General features: G+C 38.0%; 1 protein-coding gene across 2 annotated transcripts in view; it reads right to left on the bottom strand.

The window, feature by feature from the left end:
• Nucleotides 1-20,034, bottom strand: part of CRYBG1 (crystallin beta-gamma domain containing 1) — a 95,658-nt gene that overhangs the window by 2,020 nt on the left and 73,604 nt on the right. For both annotated transcript variants that reach the window (XM_082756497.1, XM_082756498.1), the window contains 8 exons: nucleotides 14,757-14,883; nucleotides 14,532-14,564; nucleotides 12,593-12,702; nucleotides 12,202-12,331; nucleotides 8,524-8,663; nucleotides 6,599-6,722; nucleotides 5,186-5,344; nucleotides 2,206-2,368 (listed from right to left, as the gene is read on the bottom strand). In XM_082756497.1, the coding sequence (XP_082612623.1) occupies nucleotides 2,206-2,368; nucleotides 5,186-5,344; nucleotides 6,599-6,722; nucleotides 8,524-8,663; nucleotides 12,202-12,331; nucleotides 12,593-12,702; nucleotides 14,532-14,564; nucleotides 14,757-14,883 (986 nt within the window). The remainder of the gene's footprint in view (nucleotides 1-2,205; nucleotides 2,369-5,185; nucleotides 5,345-6,598; nucleotides 6,723-8,523; nucleotides 8,664-12,201; nucleotides 12,332-12,592; nucleotides 12,703-14,531; nucleotides 14,565-14,756; nucleotides 14,884-20,034) is intronic.

Raw genomic sequence — 20,034 nt, 5'->3', positions numbered from 1 at the left:
ATGAGGCCTGGTAGTTATTTATGCGTAACCACTGTAACCCTGTATTTTGACCAGCCGCATCACAAGTTGCTGTACACAGCCCATCACCCGATGTCCAGCTGTTCCCACTGGTAGCTGAGTGCACCTGACTGCAAAATGCTTACATTTCTTCGACGGGCTTAGTTTACTCACTTTATGCAATGCCAAACATGTTCCTGTAGAAGAGCTGAAGCAGCTGCCTACACAGAGCACCAGGATGCTCCCACGGACACCCTCCTTCCTTCTGCACCTCCTCTCCCATGCCTTCCTCCAGTCTCCCCTTCCCAGAATGAGCAAAAGATGTGCCTGGCAGCTGAAAGGCTGCTCTGAGCATCACAAATACAGATTACAGCAGATCCCAGAGACGTATGCTAAGTACTGAGTCCTACTTGGTCAAGCACATTTAATAGCAGCTCTTCTGTACGACGGAAATGCCACCTCAGGCACCGTAGCTGATCTCCCCTTTAGGAATCTGGGGGAGGATTCCAAAATCATCACCATCCCAGATCATCAAGGGTCTCTGAGAAGGTTAACAGCAACATGATTTGCCTCCTTCCCATCACCAACCAAGTATTAAACAACAGTGGAGATACACGGCAGAAACATTTGAAAGCTCTTCGGGAACAGGAAAAAACTTTAACCAGCAGCTATAAAAAAAAATAACGTTAGTCATGTAGCTCAGTTATCACTGCCAGGGCAAACAGTCCGTTGTAAGCAGTATCTGGTAGACTATAAACAGGTAATAAAGGGAAAAGATAAGATTTCTTTCAGCGGAGCGCCGGGTTCCTTTGATGGAGCCGTGCTCTGGGCAAGGCACTGCACGATGCCGGGTATCCACAAGGTGGCATTGGTAACGCACGGTCGAGCACATTCATTTGCTGAAGAATTCGTCAAAGCTCAGTTTGTGGTCAAGAACGGATCAGCAAAACTGGCAGAAACAGATGAAGTTCCTACTACACTTTCTCACATAAAAGCTAAATGGAATAGATTAGCAAAATTATGATCCTACATAATTCTGCTGAATGCATCTGAACTTTTGTCATCAGACCTACCCATGGTGAAGTCCTTCAATTAGTGCAGAATATGTAATGTGCTTTTAACATGATTAACTGAAGACAAGTTGGTGCAGCAGTGCTCCTACTTTTTGGAGCAACTCGGAACTGACTTTAAAAAAAAAGACTCCTTTGTCTCCTCTTAGGGTCTTTCTGATAAATTTTAAGTTAATTGTCACTAGCTTTATATGGCAGTAAAGCGAATTTATGAGTATTAGTGCCAGTGTTGTATCACGGTCAGACATCACATAGCCCTTACCTCACAGTTCTGCCAGTCCCGTCCCTGTTAGTCCCAAAGTGCTGACTGTTGACTGGGAATTGTCTTTTTTGTTGTTGTTGTTGTGTTTGTTTCTTTTGCAATTGTTATAGCTAATGTGTCACAGCATTAATCCAAAATTACTTCTTAAATTACTAAAGAATTAACAGCTATATGATTAATATCCCCAAAATGCAGAGTTATGTAGGAACATCTAATCATAATTTTGCTAATCATTCCATTTGCTGCTTTATCAGACCTATGAAATTATGAATGCCAACGCAGTTCAGAAGCAGTATCTACACGAAACAAATTGCTGTGACAACAGCTACAGTAAAACATGCACAGAATTAGGCTGCTACAACGGAATCTGATGTTGACAATAAAGGTATAGCCATTAACAAACAAACAAAAAAACTTTTTGCATCTAATCACATCAGCGTACAAGCCTGCCTTTGCTTTCCTAATATCCCTTGGCTATTGCATCTCCAACTACTATATAAGAAAATTTGCTCTGCACAAATTAAAGTTAATGAAAAGCTAGGTAAGAGAAACCTAGCTTCAGCATTTTTGAATAATTTAATTATATTCACATCGCCCAGTGCCAAGTAAAATTAGCTGAGGGTATCTACACTGAGTGGACACCAGGAATACAAGATAAGCAAGTACTGTGAGTTACTAAACTCTGTGTAGGAAAAATGAGATGAAGTCCTAGGGCCTGTATAATTCAGGAGGTCAGACTAGCTAATCGGGTCTTCTCTGATTCTAGATTAAAGTAGCTCTAACACCATCCTTAATTTATAGGCACGTTTAGTGCCTATCCCACTGTAAACACCATGTAATTAAGACACAATGTAATGAGATAACACATTTGCTTACCTTTGATATCTAAAACCAGCTTCGGCTTCATCTTGCTGTAAATCCTGCCATCAGGACTAATATGCCAATACTGTTTGTCTTCATTCCGCTCAAATGACAGACCGAGTTTAGAGCCAGGAGTTATAAGATTTCCAACAATTGTCAAGCAGCAATCCTCTGCCATCTATATAACCAGAAAGGCAACAGCAATTACTCAAAAGCCCTTATTTCTAATATCCACTGGTTTTTAATCAGATAGGAGGGAGGGACGTAAGCAGGCGAGAACAGAATGTAAGACCGACTTTCCCCTAAAGGAATGCATTTTTCCCCTAAACTCCAGACTATTTATTTTTCCTTTTGTTCCTGTTTCTGCTGACACTCTCCACTACATAAGAATATTAAAATAACCATGTTGTATCAGATCAAAAGGTGCAATTAGCACCTGCCTCTAGCAGTGGCCAATAACAGATGCTATGGAAGATTACATTCACTCTGTTCTTGTATGCTGCATATTCCTGCTATGCTCTCCCTGTCTGCAGCAATTTCTAGCCCAGGGACTTTTCCATGCAGAGCCGGTATCCTTAATATCTGGACGTTTTCTGCCCCATGTATGAGTTTGTTACTCACTACTTACTGAGATCAATGTAACCCTTTTACATGTACACTCTTCCGTATCATAACCTTTCTGTAGCAAATAGTTCCACATCTTTGCTACTACTATAAAAAAAATCATATCTTTGATACACAGCTACAGGCTTTATTTGATGGTCTCCTTGCTGCACCGCCCCTTATTTTAGGGGATGGCTTGTCCACACTACCTGTAGTCATACCTACTTAGTCTCTTCCTCACATGGAGGCAATCCACCTCCTTTGATTTTTTTTTGTTGTTGTTGTCATTTTTCTTTAGTCTTTTCTAGTTCTGCAATAACATTTTGAGGTAGAGAAAGGACAAAACTGGGCACGGTAATGAAGTGTCTGAATTTCACAGTACATCACAATGGTATTTTGTTCTCTGTTCTGTGATTCTTTTCCTAGGCATCTGTACTACTGGATGTCAAAACTCTGCAAATTTCTTTATTGGTTAAAAAAAAAAAACACTGGCAAAAATCAAGGTTACTTGACAAGAATGTCAAGGCTGTATTAGCAGTAAATTGTAGTGAACTATTTTGTGGGAACTGATTTTCAATACATCACCACGAGCCTTCTTTTAACTTCTGTATTGACAGCAGTTTTAAACATCCAAGTGCCATCGTCAGTATGACCCTAAATTATTAAATACACAGTTTTGAGATTGTAGAACTTCCTCCTGTCACAACCCAGAATTGAAATACAACTATAATGTTGGTCAATTTAGTTCTCATCACTAACTAATTTTTTTTCTACTGGGATGTTGGAGGATTCAAAGCATGCACCTTACAAAGGTTCATGAGGTGCCTGCTTCATACATCTCTAAGACTCATCTCGACTGAGGAGACACAAGTTCTTCCCTGCTATTTGTATCTGATTGTGACAAATGAGAGGAATGATTTTGATATCCTGCTTGGTTATCTCACCTACCTAAAAACGTCAGGCACAGCTCAAGTTGATACAGTGACCCTGAGTCAGTAAGATGACCTAACTTACAGGCACAAAGGCAGAAGCTCTTCCAAGGAGCTATGTCTGCCTGTGTGCACGCACCTACCCATCCATGAGCTTATTTTTTTCTGAAATGCAGTGAAAACCACCTGTTTGTGCAAAATACAAAGATTTTTCTGCCATTCAATTGAGAGATGGCAGAGCTCCATGAAGAGTTCAGTGATTTAAGATCAACATTGTCATCCTACACTCCATACTCAGCTAACAGGACTGCCTAACAGCACACGCTGTGCATTTTCCGTGCACAGCAAAATTATGCTATGGACTACATTGACAGTGAAAAGAAACCAAAGAGCATTTATCCATAATCATGTACTATCACACTGTTGTGATATGAATATACTATTTCCAACAACATGTTTGAGAGAGGCCGTCACGACAGAAGTTTTGTGTGTGATATTAAAGCTTTTAGCTTACTGAGCACCATTTCACTGTCTGCATAAATGCCTTTCACCACTGCCTGTGTCCTGTAAACATGTCCAAACAATGCCTTCGCTTATTAACAGCAAGATTCTCCCCTCCAGCATAGATGACGTGGTTATAAACCTCTCCTTTGAAGTTATACAATCCTATAGAAAAAGTTCACATGATTCTTTGCAGTCAAGCTGTTTAACAGTATTAAAGTAACTTAATTTTCTTTGGCCTGCATCCCTACCTAGGACTGTTCATGCTTAAACATTATGAACTGCAAATACCTCTGCTCACCTCAATGACAATTCACACATGATTAGTTTTATGGACTGTGAGAAAAGTAGGACCTCATTTGGAAACTTGCATGGAGGAATGGAAAAAGGGTGGAATTTGACAAATATGGAATTACGAGCAACGGAGGGGAAAAAGTAGGATTTGATCTTTAAGCTTGCTGAATGCAGAAGAGGATATAACCTACAGCAGACTAATCTACCCACCACAAAGAACTACACGTAGCTGCAGGTGTACAATTGATTATCAGGAAGGTTCTGCATTTTAAAAGGTCTCCCTAGCTTTGATATTTTTTGTGATATTTTCACCGTGGAGAAAGTAGAAGGAGCTTGTGAAAAGCACAATGATCTTCCAGTGTTGACTGTGTTTATAAAGCTACAGTTCTTTAGGGTAAATCACAACTAAAGTCTCAGAATTTCTATTACATCAAGCAAAGGTGTCATACAACAAGTTTATGTCACCTGAAAAAGCCAGAGGTCAATGAAAATCAAAATAAAAAAAACATACCAAACCAACAAGAACAACCAAAAACTCCATTAAAAAAAAAAAAAAGTTCTATAGCTAGAATTCTTAGAAAAATTAAGACAATATAATAACAACCAAATTCGGTGAGTCCTGCTACTGAAGAGCAAAAGAGATAATTCATATTGAAATTGAACCCTACCCGGCATCTTATGAATCCATCCTGATAAACCCAGATTTGATCTTCCGAGTCTGTATCTTCGGCAACCTGTATTCTGAGAAGATTCAAGTTGTCTAAATTTCCATCCGTTGACACAAATTTCCCCGTTTCCTTGTTACGGAGCCTGAAGTACACACGTTTCTGCAGAGAAAGTGAATAAATAAACAAAACCAGAACTCTAACCACAATCTCTTTAGTGCAGAACACATCCTGCTCTGGTTAACTTCAGAGCAGTTGCTACTCAGTTCTAAACCTGGTGAGTGTCTTTCACAAAGCTTAACTTTTCTGTTTGAGAATTTTATTATTTATTACTTATTTACTTTTTTACTCTTATTACTAATTTATTTGAAGATTTTATTTATTATCCTTACTTAAGACAAGTCAAGATTTTATATTCTGCTCAGACACTTAGTTTTAAGCTTGCCTATACACAGTGGAAGGCTAAGAAAGTTTTGAATTCAGAACAGCACCGACTTTACTGTGTTAAATTCTAGTATAGATAGATGCTTCACAAAGGGTGCACTTGTGCAGTGCTGCTTATGTCACTGGCAGCAGCTATTACAGTGCACATTCATGCTGCGGCTTGTTTCATATTCACATTTCTGTTTAGACAAGCTCTCAGCCAGGGCAGTCAAAATACATTATTCCTAACTCTGCTTACGGCTATACAAAGACAACTCTCTGACAGTAAGCAAATGCCTTTCTTACCAGTGTAAATAATCTGTGAGTTATAAAAAGTTGTCTCCTCAAAAAAATACAGCCCAGCAAGAACTTCTAACGTTAAAGCTCAGAGGACTGCCACAGCATTTGGACCAAATCACATGGTCTCTATTTAGAGAGCAACACAAAAATAACAACACGAGAAGTTTTGCATGAGATTTGCAAATTATTCTGCTACATAGTAAGCACAGAAGGACTTTTCATCCCCTAAAATCAACATCTTATCACTGCTACTTGAAGTAATCCAATATTATTGACCAGTTTTCTTGTTGCTCCGAAAATAATGTAGATAGTACAGACAGTATACCAGTGACCAGTTTGGGAGTTAATTATAAAGCAACTTGAAATAATTTTTATGAAGTAGTTATATCCATTATTTGTTTGATTTATTTGTTAGTTCAAATTATTTAGCCAAACCTTACATGCTGTCTTCAATATTTTGGTTTAGACCACGTTTAATGAACAGTTTAAGCAGTAGAAATGCAAAACCATGTAGCATATTCAAATAACTTTTACTAAAATGAAACTGTAGAGTGATTTCTGTATACAACTGGCATTGATGAAGCTTGTGACGTGCATCAAGATTTTAATGTTGCTTTCATCTGCATAATATCCCACCACTCCATTACCCAATACAAATTGGTACTTCACAACTTCCCTTCAGAGCCCACTCACCTGCAGTAAAGGTCTCAGAGAACCTATCTGATGACAGCCACTCAGTTTATACCAATCCGGAATTTCACTTGGTGATAAAAACATCTGACGCCCCCTGTAATTACTATGCTCATAGATTATCCATCTATGAGGGGAAAAAAAAAAAAAAAAAAAAGAAAAAACACAATGCTTTTGCTGCCAAATCCTGCTTTAGAATCAATAAATAGATATAACACAAATCTGACTCACAAGATAGTAGTTTTTAAGTACTTAAGCCAATGACCCATAAATAATAAAATCGTGTTCTGATTTAGATCAACAGCATTAAGATGGGTATACAGGATTTCACATTTTAAAGTCTTGTTATTTAAAAATTACAAGTTGAATGAAAACAAAACATTTTCTTGTCTTAAAGGAAGAACAGTGATTTGAAGTTTCATGTTTTCAGGAACACGCTCACCTTAATTTTGGAGCTTTCTTATGGCCTGCTACACATCTATCCCCATATGTGAAAGTAAAAGAATTATAAATGGATCTCTCTTCACTAAGAAGACCCTCTTAAAATGGGGAGACACATTAGGAACAAGTGCACTCGAAAGCCAGATAAACTCCAGAGGTCCTTTCCAACCTAAGCTGTCCTGTGATTCAGACCAGCAGCTGACACTACTACAATGAAATCAGAATTTTTATATCACAGTCTGTACCTTCACAATGATCACAGTGATCAACCAGAAAAGACTTCTACATTCGCTGGACAGGAAACCTACACAATCCACCACTCCATTACCTGGAACCATAATAACCATGTTCTTGGCAAAGAAACAACCTGATACTTGGCTTCATGTTATTTCCCCTTATAGAAAGTGAGAATCAGCTACATCGTGGTTATGGTGAGAGATGCAAAAATCTCAGGATACTCAAAGATATAGCACGTGTATCTTCTGCACAGCTTTTCTCAAGACCTTTGGGTTTCAAACTTCCGTTCAATGAGCTAAGGAAATCCTTGACCCATTTATCCAGATGGGCAGAATGGTTTGTGCTAAAGACCTGGTTTGAACTATCCACTTGAGGGCGGTATTAAGCTGTTCAACAGCATCTCATACATATGCTTCAGAAATTTACCTCTTCAAAAGAACACATTGAAATGCAAAGCAACACGGACATATCATTTAAAAAAGAAGCATGATTCTTCAAGTTAGAAAAAACTTACAGCAAGTATCCTGGAGGTAAAGGCTTGCATCAGAAAAACACAAGAAAAGAAATTTAACAAAACTGCTGAGGTACTAGAAGAAGCTAGCAGAATAGTTTTCAAAATACTTCCAGACAGTTTTTAACCATCACAGATTAGTTTTCTTAACGTGATCTTCTGGAGTAAATTCAGAGAACAAATCTGCTTAAAAATAGCTTATGAATTTAACTGATAAATGTATATCCAAAAGTTTGACCCAGTTCCTGAAGTGAAAGGATTTACTAATGAGGAGTTACTAATGCCAAAAAGGGCAGGTCATGATCTGATTGTATCTGTGTCCATAACATCTAGGAAAAAGAATGAATACAAAGCTTATTAAAACATCTTGAACCTACATTTTGAATGTAGGATACAGATCATGAACTGCATGATTTGGTATGATCAAGACGTAAACCAAGAGCACAGGAGTTCGTTTTAAGGTTGCTGCCTATACAAACTACCTTTTATAATATAGTAGGAGAGATAGGACCAGTTTCATTGTGAGCTTTATTCAAATTCATTGCAGCTTCTTAGAAAAGCACAGGGCATTTTCTTGTGAGTAATTACGTTGTAGAAACAGGAAGAGAATAAATTTCTGTAAGTACGATGTGCACTGAGCATATTATCTTATTTTATTTGCCTTGGTCTCTAACACGTGTATTTTTTCTATTGAGTAAGCACATAATTCTAAAGAATCAAGATGTGGTTTTGAACTTACATGCCACCAAGGACTTGAACTGAAGCTATTAGAGGATTATATCCCAGGAACCGCAGATTTAAGATTTCTGTACTGAATTCGATTTTCTTTCCTTGGAAATGCACCTTTTCAAAAAGAGCTATGCACGGCTCAGACAGCTCCTGTAAAAAGAAGATGAGCATTTCTATAGGATGTTAAAAGTCCAAACGGTGACTGTGAACTTCATTTCTCCATGCAACCCTTTTATATTAGAGTTTTCTGCTCGATTGTGTCAGCTCAAAGACCCTGAAAAATATTTTTGCTCTTCAGTAGATTACTTAAAGGAAACAAACAAAAATGCCACAAAAAGACCTTATACGAAACACACAAGTAGTCTTCTTCCATTCAACATAAGACTTCCTTATCATGACACATACAAATGTCTCCGTGATCAATTCTTGCATATCTTAATGGTATTTTAAAACATATTTAAATTAACGCAATATCCCTCTCCCATTGCACTAACCTCCATTCATTGTAAGAATTTTCATCTTCAGATCTGAACGCACAGTAAACTAATACTGATTTCTACAGTTTCAAACGATGACAGCCTTGTCAACACTGCCTATTGCAGTTTTCATTTTTAACTGATACTGGCTTAGCCTACTATAAAAATCTCTCACTAGACAAAAGCTTCAAGATTCATACTTCTGAGGTGAAATTTATGACTCAGGCAAAAACATCTGAATCTTCCCAGTGGCTCAAGGGTGATGATTCTCCTCCCTTTCTGTCAAAATGCTTCTGGTTTCAAAAGGATCCTACCCACATGAAACTCCCTGTATCACTGAATCAATCCATTTTAACTGGATAACTTCTGGATAATGAACCTGGGATTCTCTTCTGTGTGGCAAGTATCTGTAGTGGATTGGAAACAGCTTCTCACAATTAAGGCCCTTACTTGGAAGTTGGGAGGTAAGGGTTTGAAATCCCTCAGGGTAAAATTAATTAAGCTGGAGTGTCCTGGTGTCACAATTTACAGTCATAGATAGGGAGTGGCAGAGTCATTTCTTTCTCACAAGTCTTCCAGTCACAACTGAGTAAATCCAATGGCATAGCCAGAAGAGCTCTTTATTGCTGGCATGTTTTCGGCATGCTTGAAACACATCAACAGATCAGGAACACCCAACGTGAAGCAAGGTCTCAGACTCACAGCTGGCCTCAGGCATGGAAACAGGCCGTGTCAAAGCAGAGGTGGCTTCATATGCACACAGCAGCAGGTTATGTCTTTACCAGGAAAAATCTAATGTCAATTTCTAGACATTACTTAAATTCCTCTTTAACCTTCCTTCAGACAGTTAAGGGCTCAGATAATGGTGATGCTAATGTAGCATTATCATCTCAGCAGCAGCCCAGGTTATCACATAGCAGCAGAGCTATGCTCCTGTTTGCGTGCATGTTATTAGTTTGTGGAAAATGCCAAAGAGGCCTTTTAGCTTACTCCAAAATCAGAGTAGACTAATCCCACCATCAAAGGTTAATGCAAGTTAGACTATTAAGCATCATCACAGGCAAAAAGCCCAACATGAACTATGATTATGTCCCAGTGTCTCTGAACCCTCAGCACCTGCCTTCCGTGATAGAAAACTGGTCAGACAGCAACCCTTGAGCCATATTCAATAGTTCAGAAATAACCTACTTAAAAAGAAAGCACAGAGACAGAAAAGGAAATCCTCCAGTTTTCAACCACACCTTCCACTCTGGGCATTTTTTAAGATTCAGCAGTAACACTTTTATAGAAGCATTCCCCACAGCAAGGAGTGCAAGGTCAGCTTAGAGTTCTCTAACTTGCAGTTCTTCCCATGTTCTGTATTATATGGAGCTGGCTCCCATGTATATCTACATTTAGCTATTTCATAGAGTTGCTCATTAAAAATGAGTATTTACAACATGACTCTAAGCCACACCCACAGTTGTTTTTGTAATATGTTCAGGGAACAGAACACATAGCAAATTCAAGAAGGAAGAACACTCTTCCATCTGCAACACAATTAGTTGGAGCATGCAAAGCAAGCATAATGAAGCAAGGATACTGAGCTTCTGAACAAAAAAAAAACCGTGCATCTTGTATAGAAATGTCACAGAAAAGTAATGGGGAAAGTTGTGGGACCAGCAAATGGTGGGGAGGAATTAAAACTGAGACTGCCAAAAAACAGCCACAAAGTAAATATGACAGGTGACACTGGTATCTAGAATAATTAGTTCAAACTTCTGTTAAATCATGAAAAATGAATAGTATAATATGACCATTTCCATCTAAATTCTTACTCTCTGTATTCTGGTTTGCTACTAAACCACTGAGCAAAGCAACCCATTTTCCTCTTCTCCTCAGGTTAAGAAGCCTCTGAAAAAGAAAGCACCAGCAAATGACTTGCAGATAGACACATCTCTGCACTACTATTGAAACGTGACAAGTTGTAGGGCTAGAACAAGTTTCAGAAGCTTTCAGAACTTCAAGAAGCACAGAACTGACACATTTGGCTGTTTTACCACAACAGTCTCTGTCGCAAATAAATTTTCCTACAGAAAGCTGATCCTTCCAGTATGAAACAAGCATTTGAAACCCAAGAACTTGATAATGACATGTACAGAAGAGTCTGTTTTAATACATGGTGATCATCCACCACGTTTGGCTAGAACCACTTCTATTATTTTTAATATGATCTGTCTACTGGACAGACAAAGAGTTCAGAAGGCAGACATACTTGATGCAAATGTTTGTTTACACTGTACATCAAAATGCTCCAGAGACTTGAAAGAGGATGACACATTTCAGTTCTCCTTCGTTAACTGCTACATCACTGACAGGTTACCAAAATTACAGTGGAGTGCAATACAGTTGCCAAATTCAAAGGAGAGAGTCAATAATGCAGTCTTCCATTTTTAAAATGAGTACCACCTCTTCGCATAGTTGTAGTAAGCTCCTGGATTCTTGACTACATTTTGCTAGTAATTACTTGCAGATTCCATAAGTGATCTATCATAATGATTGGTTAAAGGCTTGAACAAACTAGTTTCTGACCACTGATGAGTTACAAAATATGTAAATGTTGTTTAGATTTGTATCCACTCCACATAACAACAGTGTGTCTGATTTTGCCAAACGGCATTTGGGCGTTGCTTTGCTTTATCTAGGAGGGTACATTGTTTCATGATGAACACAAATTGCATTTCCCTGATGCTAGCAATGGTGTTTTATAATTGCTTGCATTTCATGCAAAATTCTTGAGTTGAAGCCTGCTCTTTTTAACATGCACTTAAAAGCAAGGACCATAGTACAGATATTACTTCAGTCTGTCCTACTGATATTTCTCAAACTATTCTAAGTGATCTCTCCTAATCTCCTAATGGGAAATAAAACGTCTGAGACATCCTTAATTCATTTTACAGAAGTCCCTTCATAAGCTGTTGTTAGGAAGAGCAATGCCAGGCAGCTGCTTCCATGAGGTACTCTTCTTTGCAAAAACAGTACAGGGGTCCAAAACCTGACTGCAGATAGGACATTTCACTGCTACAGCATAGGGGGGAAAAAAAAAAAAAAAAAAAAAAAAAAAAAAAAAAAAAAAAAAAAACCTGCTCTGTTGTCCACCCATCCCTATCATTTTTATTGTCACCAAAAAAAATGGGGAGATCAGAGACATGGTACTTATCTGCTTTACTTACAGTATTTATAATCTGTAATGATTTTAGAACTGTTTGGGGTGAACAACCCATTGCCATCAGATCAGGATAGATTCCTTCTTCTAACACATACTGGTTACCAGAGAATTCCTCCTGGTCAAACACTATGCAGCTGCAGGAAGGAGAAGAAATTGTCTTTTAATAAAACTGTAAAAAATAAACTGATGCTTATATTTCTTGGTCTTTGATAAGAAATACTGACAGAAACATCATTTACAATGTTCTGTCCTGAGAAGCTGAAGGTTGATACTGCAAAGCATTGTTCTTTGTAATTCCCCATAGATGAAACCATTTCAGATGTTAGAAAGCTGTTTGCTTTTTAAAATCTTTTCCCATTTTAGTGATTTCACAATATTCATTTGATGTAACTTACCTGCCACCTAAAACTTTTGAAGACTTCACTGCAAGTGAATCAATACATCTTGTGTTTTTTCCAAATATTTTGCAGTTACCCTTGAATTCAGGCTCTGAAAATAACTGGACCTTTAAACAACCACAAACATTTAAAAACATTTTATTCTTTAACCTTCATTAGCATGTCTCTACCATTATTTCTATGACTAGGTTACAATATACTTAAAACCCAGATTCCCTCAGTGACATATATTTTTTGTTACACCTCCTGTGTTGTTACCTTGGTATCTTGAACAAGGTTTGCAATACCAAAAGCTACCACTGGATGTTAAATCGTTTAGTAAGATATAAAATAATTCCAAGAACAATAACAAAGGCAGCTGCTTTGACTATCTACTGGAGATTATTTTTAAATCCCCACAGAATGGTCACAATAGGCACATCATTAGTAAAGGGTGATAAACTGTTCTGTTTTAGTTTCCTAAGCCATTTAATCTTCCAAATGCATTCTCTTTTCACTAAATGAAAGATGTCTGTTTCTCAGAACATAAATGGTGCATAATCTTGGCAAAGTACTCTGGAGCATGCCAACAGGTGTGGTATATATTCCCAGGACTGATGTGCCTGTTATAACTACAGTTACAGTCATGTCAGTTCTTTCTTTCTGCACTCTGAGAAAGAGAGGGTATGAAAGGATAAGTCACCTGGAGTCTTTTGTCCTTGTTGAAAAGAAGAAAAAAAATTCTGAGCAGCAAACCTGCTAATTTGGTTAGAGGATAATTAGCCCTGATCACACAGAAGTCATTCACATTATCACATGCCTACCAGCTTTATTCGCTCTTAACAGAGATACAAGTGCAGGCATGCACAGCACTTTCCAAAGAGGAACATGCTGACGAAGGATACAGTCTGTTGACTACAAGCCATTACTTCTTAGTTTCCTTAGGATAATGTCTTAATAGGAAACATAATATATAGATGTAAATATATATATATATATATTTTTTATTTTTTTTTTTATGTATACAGCAGAAAATAAGCAGCCTTAAGATTTTCATCCCCCCTAGTTTATACATCCTTATACAGGACATTCCAGTGAGGCATGCTACTAATTAAGAATGCAAATTGAGACAGCCAAGACTTTTCTCCTTGGTTTTTAGTTCCATGACATTATTCACAATTTGACTAAAAATAAAAGTAACTTTGTAAAGGGAAAAAGACAAAAAGGAGCGGAATTATGAAAGAATGAAAAGCTCCCCATTACTCTCACTGTCAAAAAAAAAAAAAAAGTATTATTCTTGCACACAGGAGAAAGTCCAACATACAAATACATTAACTCACTGAAAATACAAGTTCTCTGTCACTTCCTACACTTCATTATGGACAAATACAACCTCAACTTTTAAGCACACTAGGAAAGCAGTACTTGTGACTGAATGAGATTCACTTCAAGTATAACCACCATTAGCAGAACTGTTAACCAAAGAACTAATTTCTAAACAAATTAAGTGTCAACTGTAAGTTTACAACACTTGTCAACTGTAAGTGTACAACAACGTCTAACTTGCAGAGCCTTTATCTTTGTAACAGGCTCCGGATACCTTCATTGGACACTGAAGCTCTGCATAGGTGGCTGCAGACCCCAGCTCCTCAGAACAACTGCTGATACCCCCAAACCGCTCACATGCGGACCCAAAATATTGCCTGGGCCCCCCAAAAATTTGGGGGGGACAGCTGGGTATTAAATCCCAGCTTTCCTGGAGTTCAACATGCCTTAGTTACGAGGCTCAGAAAGCAGTGTTCCTTCTTCACTTCACGAAGTTCTCAGTCTTTGTCTGACTAGTCAACTATCCATGCAAAAATATGCGTGACACAGTATAGAAAAAGCCTGAGGCCATTTGTGTGTTACACAGCTACTAATACATAGTACAATTCATGCACTTACAGAAGTATCTTACCTTGACTTTGCCCCTTTCACTTCCAACAATATCCTACAAAGGTTTGGAGAACAAAAGAGAAAAAAATAATAAGAAAAACAATTAAGAAGCACTAAATTAACAAATACACAAAAGCTTATTGCTAATTATTGTTGAAAGAATATACATAAACTGGATTTGATAGAAAAGACTACCTAGAAATACTTCAGAGAAACTTGCAAAACAAGAATAAAACGAACTCCTTACCATAACAATGGGTTGAACTGAAGATATTTTGCAATTCTTCCCCCCCCATGCCTCAATGCTGGGATAGAGCCCTTTATCCAGTATGTACTGCTCCCCTGTAAAGTCAGGATTCTCATATGCCACCCACCTAAGAGCAAGAGAAGAAAGCAATGAGTAAAAATTATACTACTTTTTCACAAAAAAAGTATATATTATCTTAATGTAAGAACAAATAAAAAAATTCTCCCCAAAATGACAAACGAATGCTATTAAAACCCTAAATAAACAAAAACATTCATCTGATACTCCAGAACTCCAGCAAATTTCACTTCCATTAGCCCCACCATGTCAACATGAACCAACTACAGCAGACCACCAGATCAAATGCATCATCAGCGAGACACCTTTAGAACATACTCCAGGAAGAATATTCTGAGATACAGTTCTATTATTTTATCTAGATTAAGTTCTTCTCTAGAAAAGCAGATACATATCAGAATGTAACTGTTTTGGATAAACTAAAAGTCATCTGTACAATACAGACACATACAGGCAACATTAAAAAAATAGTATTCATAAACTTCAGGTTTTTTTAAGCAAACACACAGAGAACTTAACAGAAAGTTAAGCTGCAGCAATAGGTATATATGCTAATGAGGGTACACTGTTCCCTGCTTGGGATCACAGACATCAGCTGGAAGAACATCCTTGGCAGTTAAACATTAAAGCAATCAAAAATTTAACCAGATTAATGTATATAAATTCAAAGCAATTATTACGACTATGTAGACCTCATGCCTACCACAAGCCACAAACTCAGATTTCTGCAAACCCATAACTTCTGTCTCAGCCAGCATATGCTTTCCTGAAAGATGAGATAAACACTCTAGCTACTGGAAAAATCAACCAAATCACGTAAGTCTCTCCAACATTCAGTTGCCCCTTGCAATGTTTTATTACTACTCTGAAGGACCCACTATCAGCTAGCCTTGCTATGCATAGTCTGCTACATTCAAGAAACCTTCTATTAAAGCATGCTTCTAACCCAGAGTCCATACTATAAGCCCAGATAAGGTATTCCTGCATCAGTACTACCTTTGTTTTTGCCATAACCTACAGAAATTGTTGCCTTACACTTCTAGACTTTCAAAACTTTCCAATAATTACATTCTAGCTCTTTTGGAAACTTCTTTTTTTTTTGAGGAGCATACAGACATCAGAACTGGCCACAGTAACAGCCAAGCTTCATTCATTATATTCACGCAGGGATCAGGACATCTTCCTGGTTCTATGAGATAACAGCTGGTTGACTGTGAATAGAATAATTTAGCCAACGAGTTACATAAGGAGTTATCCTATAGGTTATGCCAAAACCCACTTTCAGTGGAGTCTTCATACAGAATGTCAAAACTAACAAAAAATTGATATCATAAAGCAGTGAAACTACTGAATTTAGAATGTGCAGTGTAGGCTACCTCTCACCATCTAAATTCACCACAAAAAGATTTACATTTGCTGAGCAACTAGATTGTATTAAGCTGCAGTTTTAGCCCAAGAACAAACGCTGGAGTCTCGGCAGATACAAAAAATGGGATAACTTCAAACTGAAATAAAAGCTGTCTCACATGTACATACTGCAAGTATCAACTTCATATACATCCATGGCAAGTCCTCATATAGTGATTCACATTTATCACTACTCACATCTCTTGGTTTGCCTCAGATATAATCAATTATTCCAAATTGTGATGCACTAATTACTTAAGGCACATTTCAAGGCACATTTCAAAATCACCTCACAGTAATTCATTAAAGAGACATTGGTATGTACAATAAATTAAGCAGAAAGTTCAGATGTCTCAGGTGTGTTTAGACCTGTATGCCACACATACCAAAAACTGTGAGGTTTCCTTAATCAATTTCTTGAGCAGATGCTTATTAGATTTTTAAGTGCACAGACACCAAGGTATAACTAGAAGGCATGGCAGTTTAACTTGATTAACGTCTATGAAAATAAGTGTTCCTGATTTTAAGTGAATGATAAAACACGCCAGATCCCTCCCCTAAGACTCTCTCAAAAGCAGTAATTTATTTTCCTCCTACCTAAAAAGAAGCCTGAATATAGAAGTAATGAATGTATTTCACTTTAAGCACATTTCTGCTGAAAACAATGGGATTTAAATTAATAAGCACTGCTCTCCCATGCAAGTCAGCCCATGTTGGAGGATTGCTAGAGCCAGGGCTTACTGGTGAAATACTTGTGCTTCTCCACTTTGTTCAGAAGCCCATGCAAGCTGCCAAGAGTGCTGGTAACGACGCCAGGGACAGGAAGCCGAATTCAGCAGCAGCTGAACCTGTCAGACCTCAAAACTATCCCCAGGATGAAGCGTTGCTTTAATCCAGCTTCTGACTAACCGGGAGGCCTGGAGAGCAGGAGGCAACCTCCATATCTGAGGGAAAGAGTCGCACCCCGGCTGCCAAGCACCACAAGAGCTCCAGTTTTACGCTGCAGTGTGGCAGCAACCTCCCTACCCCACAGGGAGCAACTTCTCTCAACACAGTAATTCTGTAACCCCCAGCCCAACAAATTGCCATAGTCAGGCTTAGCAACAGCCTCAGCCCAAGTCAATGCCAGAACCGTGCTGAATGCCTCATGCATCTGCACCAACTGTGCCACTGGAACCTGACAGGTAGAGAAAACTGACTTTTATATACTGCAAGTGATAGTACAGACAGAGTATCTTTCCCCAAAGCCTCAGTATGGGATGTCTAGTAAGAGCAACTCCAAACAGTCCCTGGAAGAACAGCCAAGAAATGAATCCTGAGACAGATACCTTGCTAAAAGATGGCTTTTCCTACGGTCAGCTCAGGATTCATCTTACCTACCTTTGTCTTTTAAAACATTGGCCATTTCTTATTACATATGCTCTTCCTACAATCAGCTGAGAGGACTAATCCCACTTTTTGTGTTGTTCAGACTCACCTTACAATAGGACAGACTACCTGCTGGAAGGGCCTACATCTCTTTCTCAGCTACAGAAGAAATGGTAATATCTTCATTAAACTAAAGGGCAAAGCTGTAAAAAGTTAAGGTCTCAGACACAGAAGCACTCCTTTAGGTCTGAAATAGAATCCATAATATTTAAGCCTTAAATACAACACGGAGACAACAGGTTTAAATCAGCCTATATAAGGTAACCATAGACCACGTGGGGCCAGGGAGAAAACTGGCACTTGCAGATTTTTAGCATGACTAACAGGGAGGAAGAGGTAATAAAATTCTCTTCGTAGGAAAGAGGGGAAACAGGTTATTTACTGCACCCCTTTTTGCTTGTGATTTCTAGTACCAACGGACCTGTGAACTTGGATTTTGTGACTCCTTGAAAGGTTCTCTTCAGTGTTAGCTCAGCTCAGTTCAGACGTGGAGGGAAGAGGAAGCTTTGTTTGAAATGTCCTCCTGCAGAGTACCTAAGGGCTCTCAACCTTTTCAAGCTTCTCAGTGGAGGTTTGTTCTTGTACATAGCGTCTTTAGTTTCCCTTACATTACCCCCTGCGTATGTCTAGATTCAATACATTACATTCTGGCTCCTGCATATGAACTACTCATCACTTAATGTTTCCTCAATATCCCTACACATATATGCACTAGAAGCAGCCAAATCTGCACTATGGACTAATTACTTGAAAATTGGAAGGAAACCTGTAAGAATTACAGGACCACAGCAAAACAAACACCTAGGAAGAACACACATCTGTGAAGTTCTTCAACCAAGTTAAAAGACAGGGGCTTTTTCAGTATTTTTGGCAAAAGCTTTCCATGTTTACAGATAAAGAAAAGGCACATTTTGAAGCACGCAATTCCTGCGATTTTGATCACTATTAAATATAAGCTTGAAGAATTATTAAGCAAAGAGGAAAGTCAAAATTGTACAACACAGTTCCTTTTAGTACTTGCTTAAACTTGTAAAGGGTGTTACCTCTTGCTACTAAATACTTTCATTTTCCACCACTAACAGTTTGCCAACTTTGGAGTAAAGATCAAATCCTACTTAAGAAAGAAAGGCCTCTCCTATTTTCAAGTAGTTTGAATTCCTTTCTCCCGCCCCAAAATATAGAAGAATAAAATACCCTGGATTTTGTGCTTGTCCAATTTCTGAAGAATGCTCAAAAGCAAATCATTTATTGATTTAAAAGGAGTCAATTTAATTTAAAAGGAGTCACTCACCATCTTTGGATATATTTTTCAATGTGTCTTTACAATAGATTAAGCAAAGGTATTGAAATATTGCTTGGAAACATCCCTCAGAATCTATAGCCAAAAATTTTAATGCAGCCAGTTCCCCATTACCCCAAAATGAAATATTCATTCTCCAAATGCGGAGCTAGGCTGTCTTCAGCATACAGTTTAGAGATGCAGTTTACCTCAGAACTTGTTCAGTAATATCTGTGTTCTGCACTGTAAGCCTTTCTTTTCTTTGATATACCCTTTAAATTACAGAGCAATCAAATTAATTATGTGGGAAATACAGATCATAGGTTATCTGTTACTGCTGTAACTGCTTACTACAGATACCTGTAGTTAAAAAAAAATGTTAAGGAAGGTTCAGTGCTTCTTGCAGTTTAACTTTTTTTTTTTAATGAAGTATTTTTAATATGATACCAGGAAGGTTGCTTAGGACAAGCTTTTATTGAACCTGTAACAGTTTGCTGTGACATCATATATGTTCTAGTCTAAATAGCTCTGGGAATTGCTGAATGGATTATTCACCACCGTATGACTGATAGGAAGGGAAGATATAAAATTCTTCTACCTGAACAGTTACTTATCACTTAAAATAAAATATTTTATTACCAAGAATGACTTAACATGATTCACTCAACTACCTGACACACTAGCATTTACTAAGACCACCACCACAAAACTCTAAGAGGCTGGCAACCTCTTCGCAAACGAAAGGGTCGTACAAGACTGTAAAAGCTGAGTGGTGGTCACCAGTTACAAACAATACACCTAAATAAAAAAATAAAATTAATGCTACAAATTACACCTTTAAGAGACTAGAAGGTGAGATTACGGGAGCAATTGCAGAGTCTGTGGGACAAAGATTTTGTTTGTAATAACTTCTAGCCGCTTTTACCATCAAAGTATGGGAGTCACACTTAATTACTAGAATACTCATACAAAGTACGATTCCTATCTCAGCTGCAACAGTCACATTTACTAGAACAACTACACAGAGGGTGTGATAGGTGACCCACAATTTGTTTCCCAACCTTCAGAGATGACTCTTTCCCATGA

This window comes from Aythya marila (assembly GCF_965140915.1).
Source record: "Aythya marila genome assembly, chromosome: 3".
NCBI classification, from domain to species: domain Eukaryota; kingdom Metazoa; phylum Chordata; class Aves; order Anseriformes; family Anatidae; genus Aythya; species Aythya marila.
This window is presented reverse-complemented; position numbering and strand designations above follow the sequence as displayed.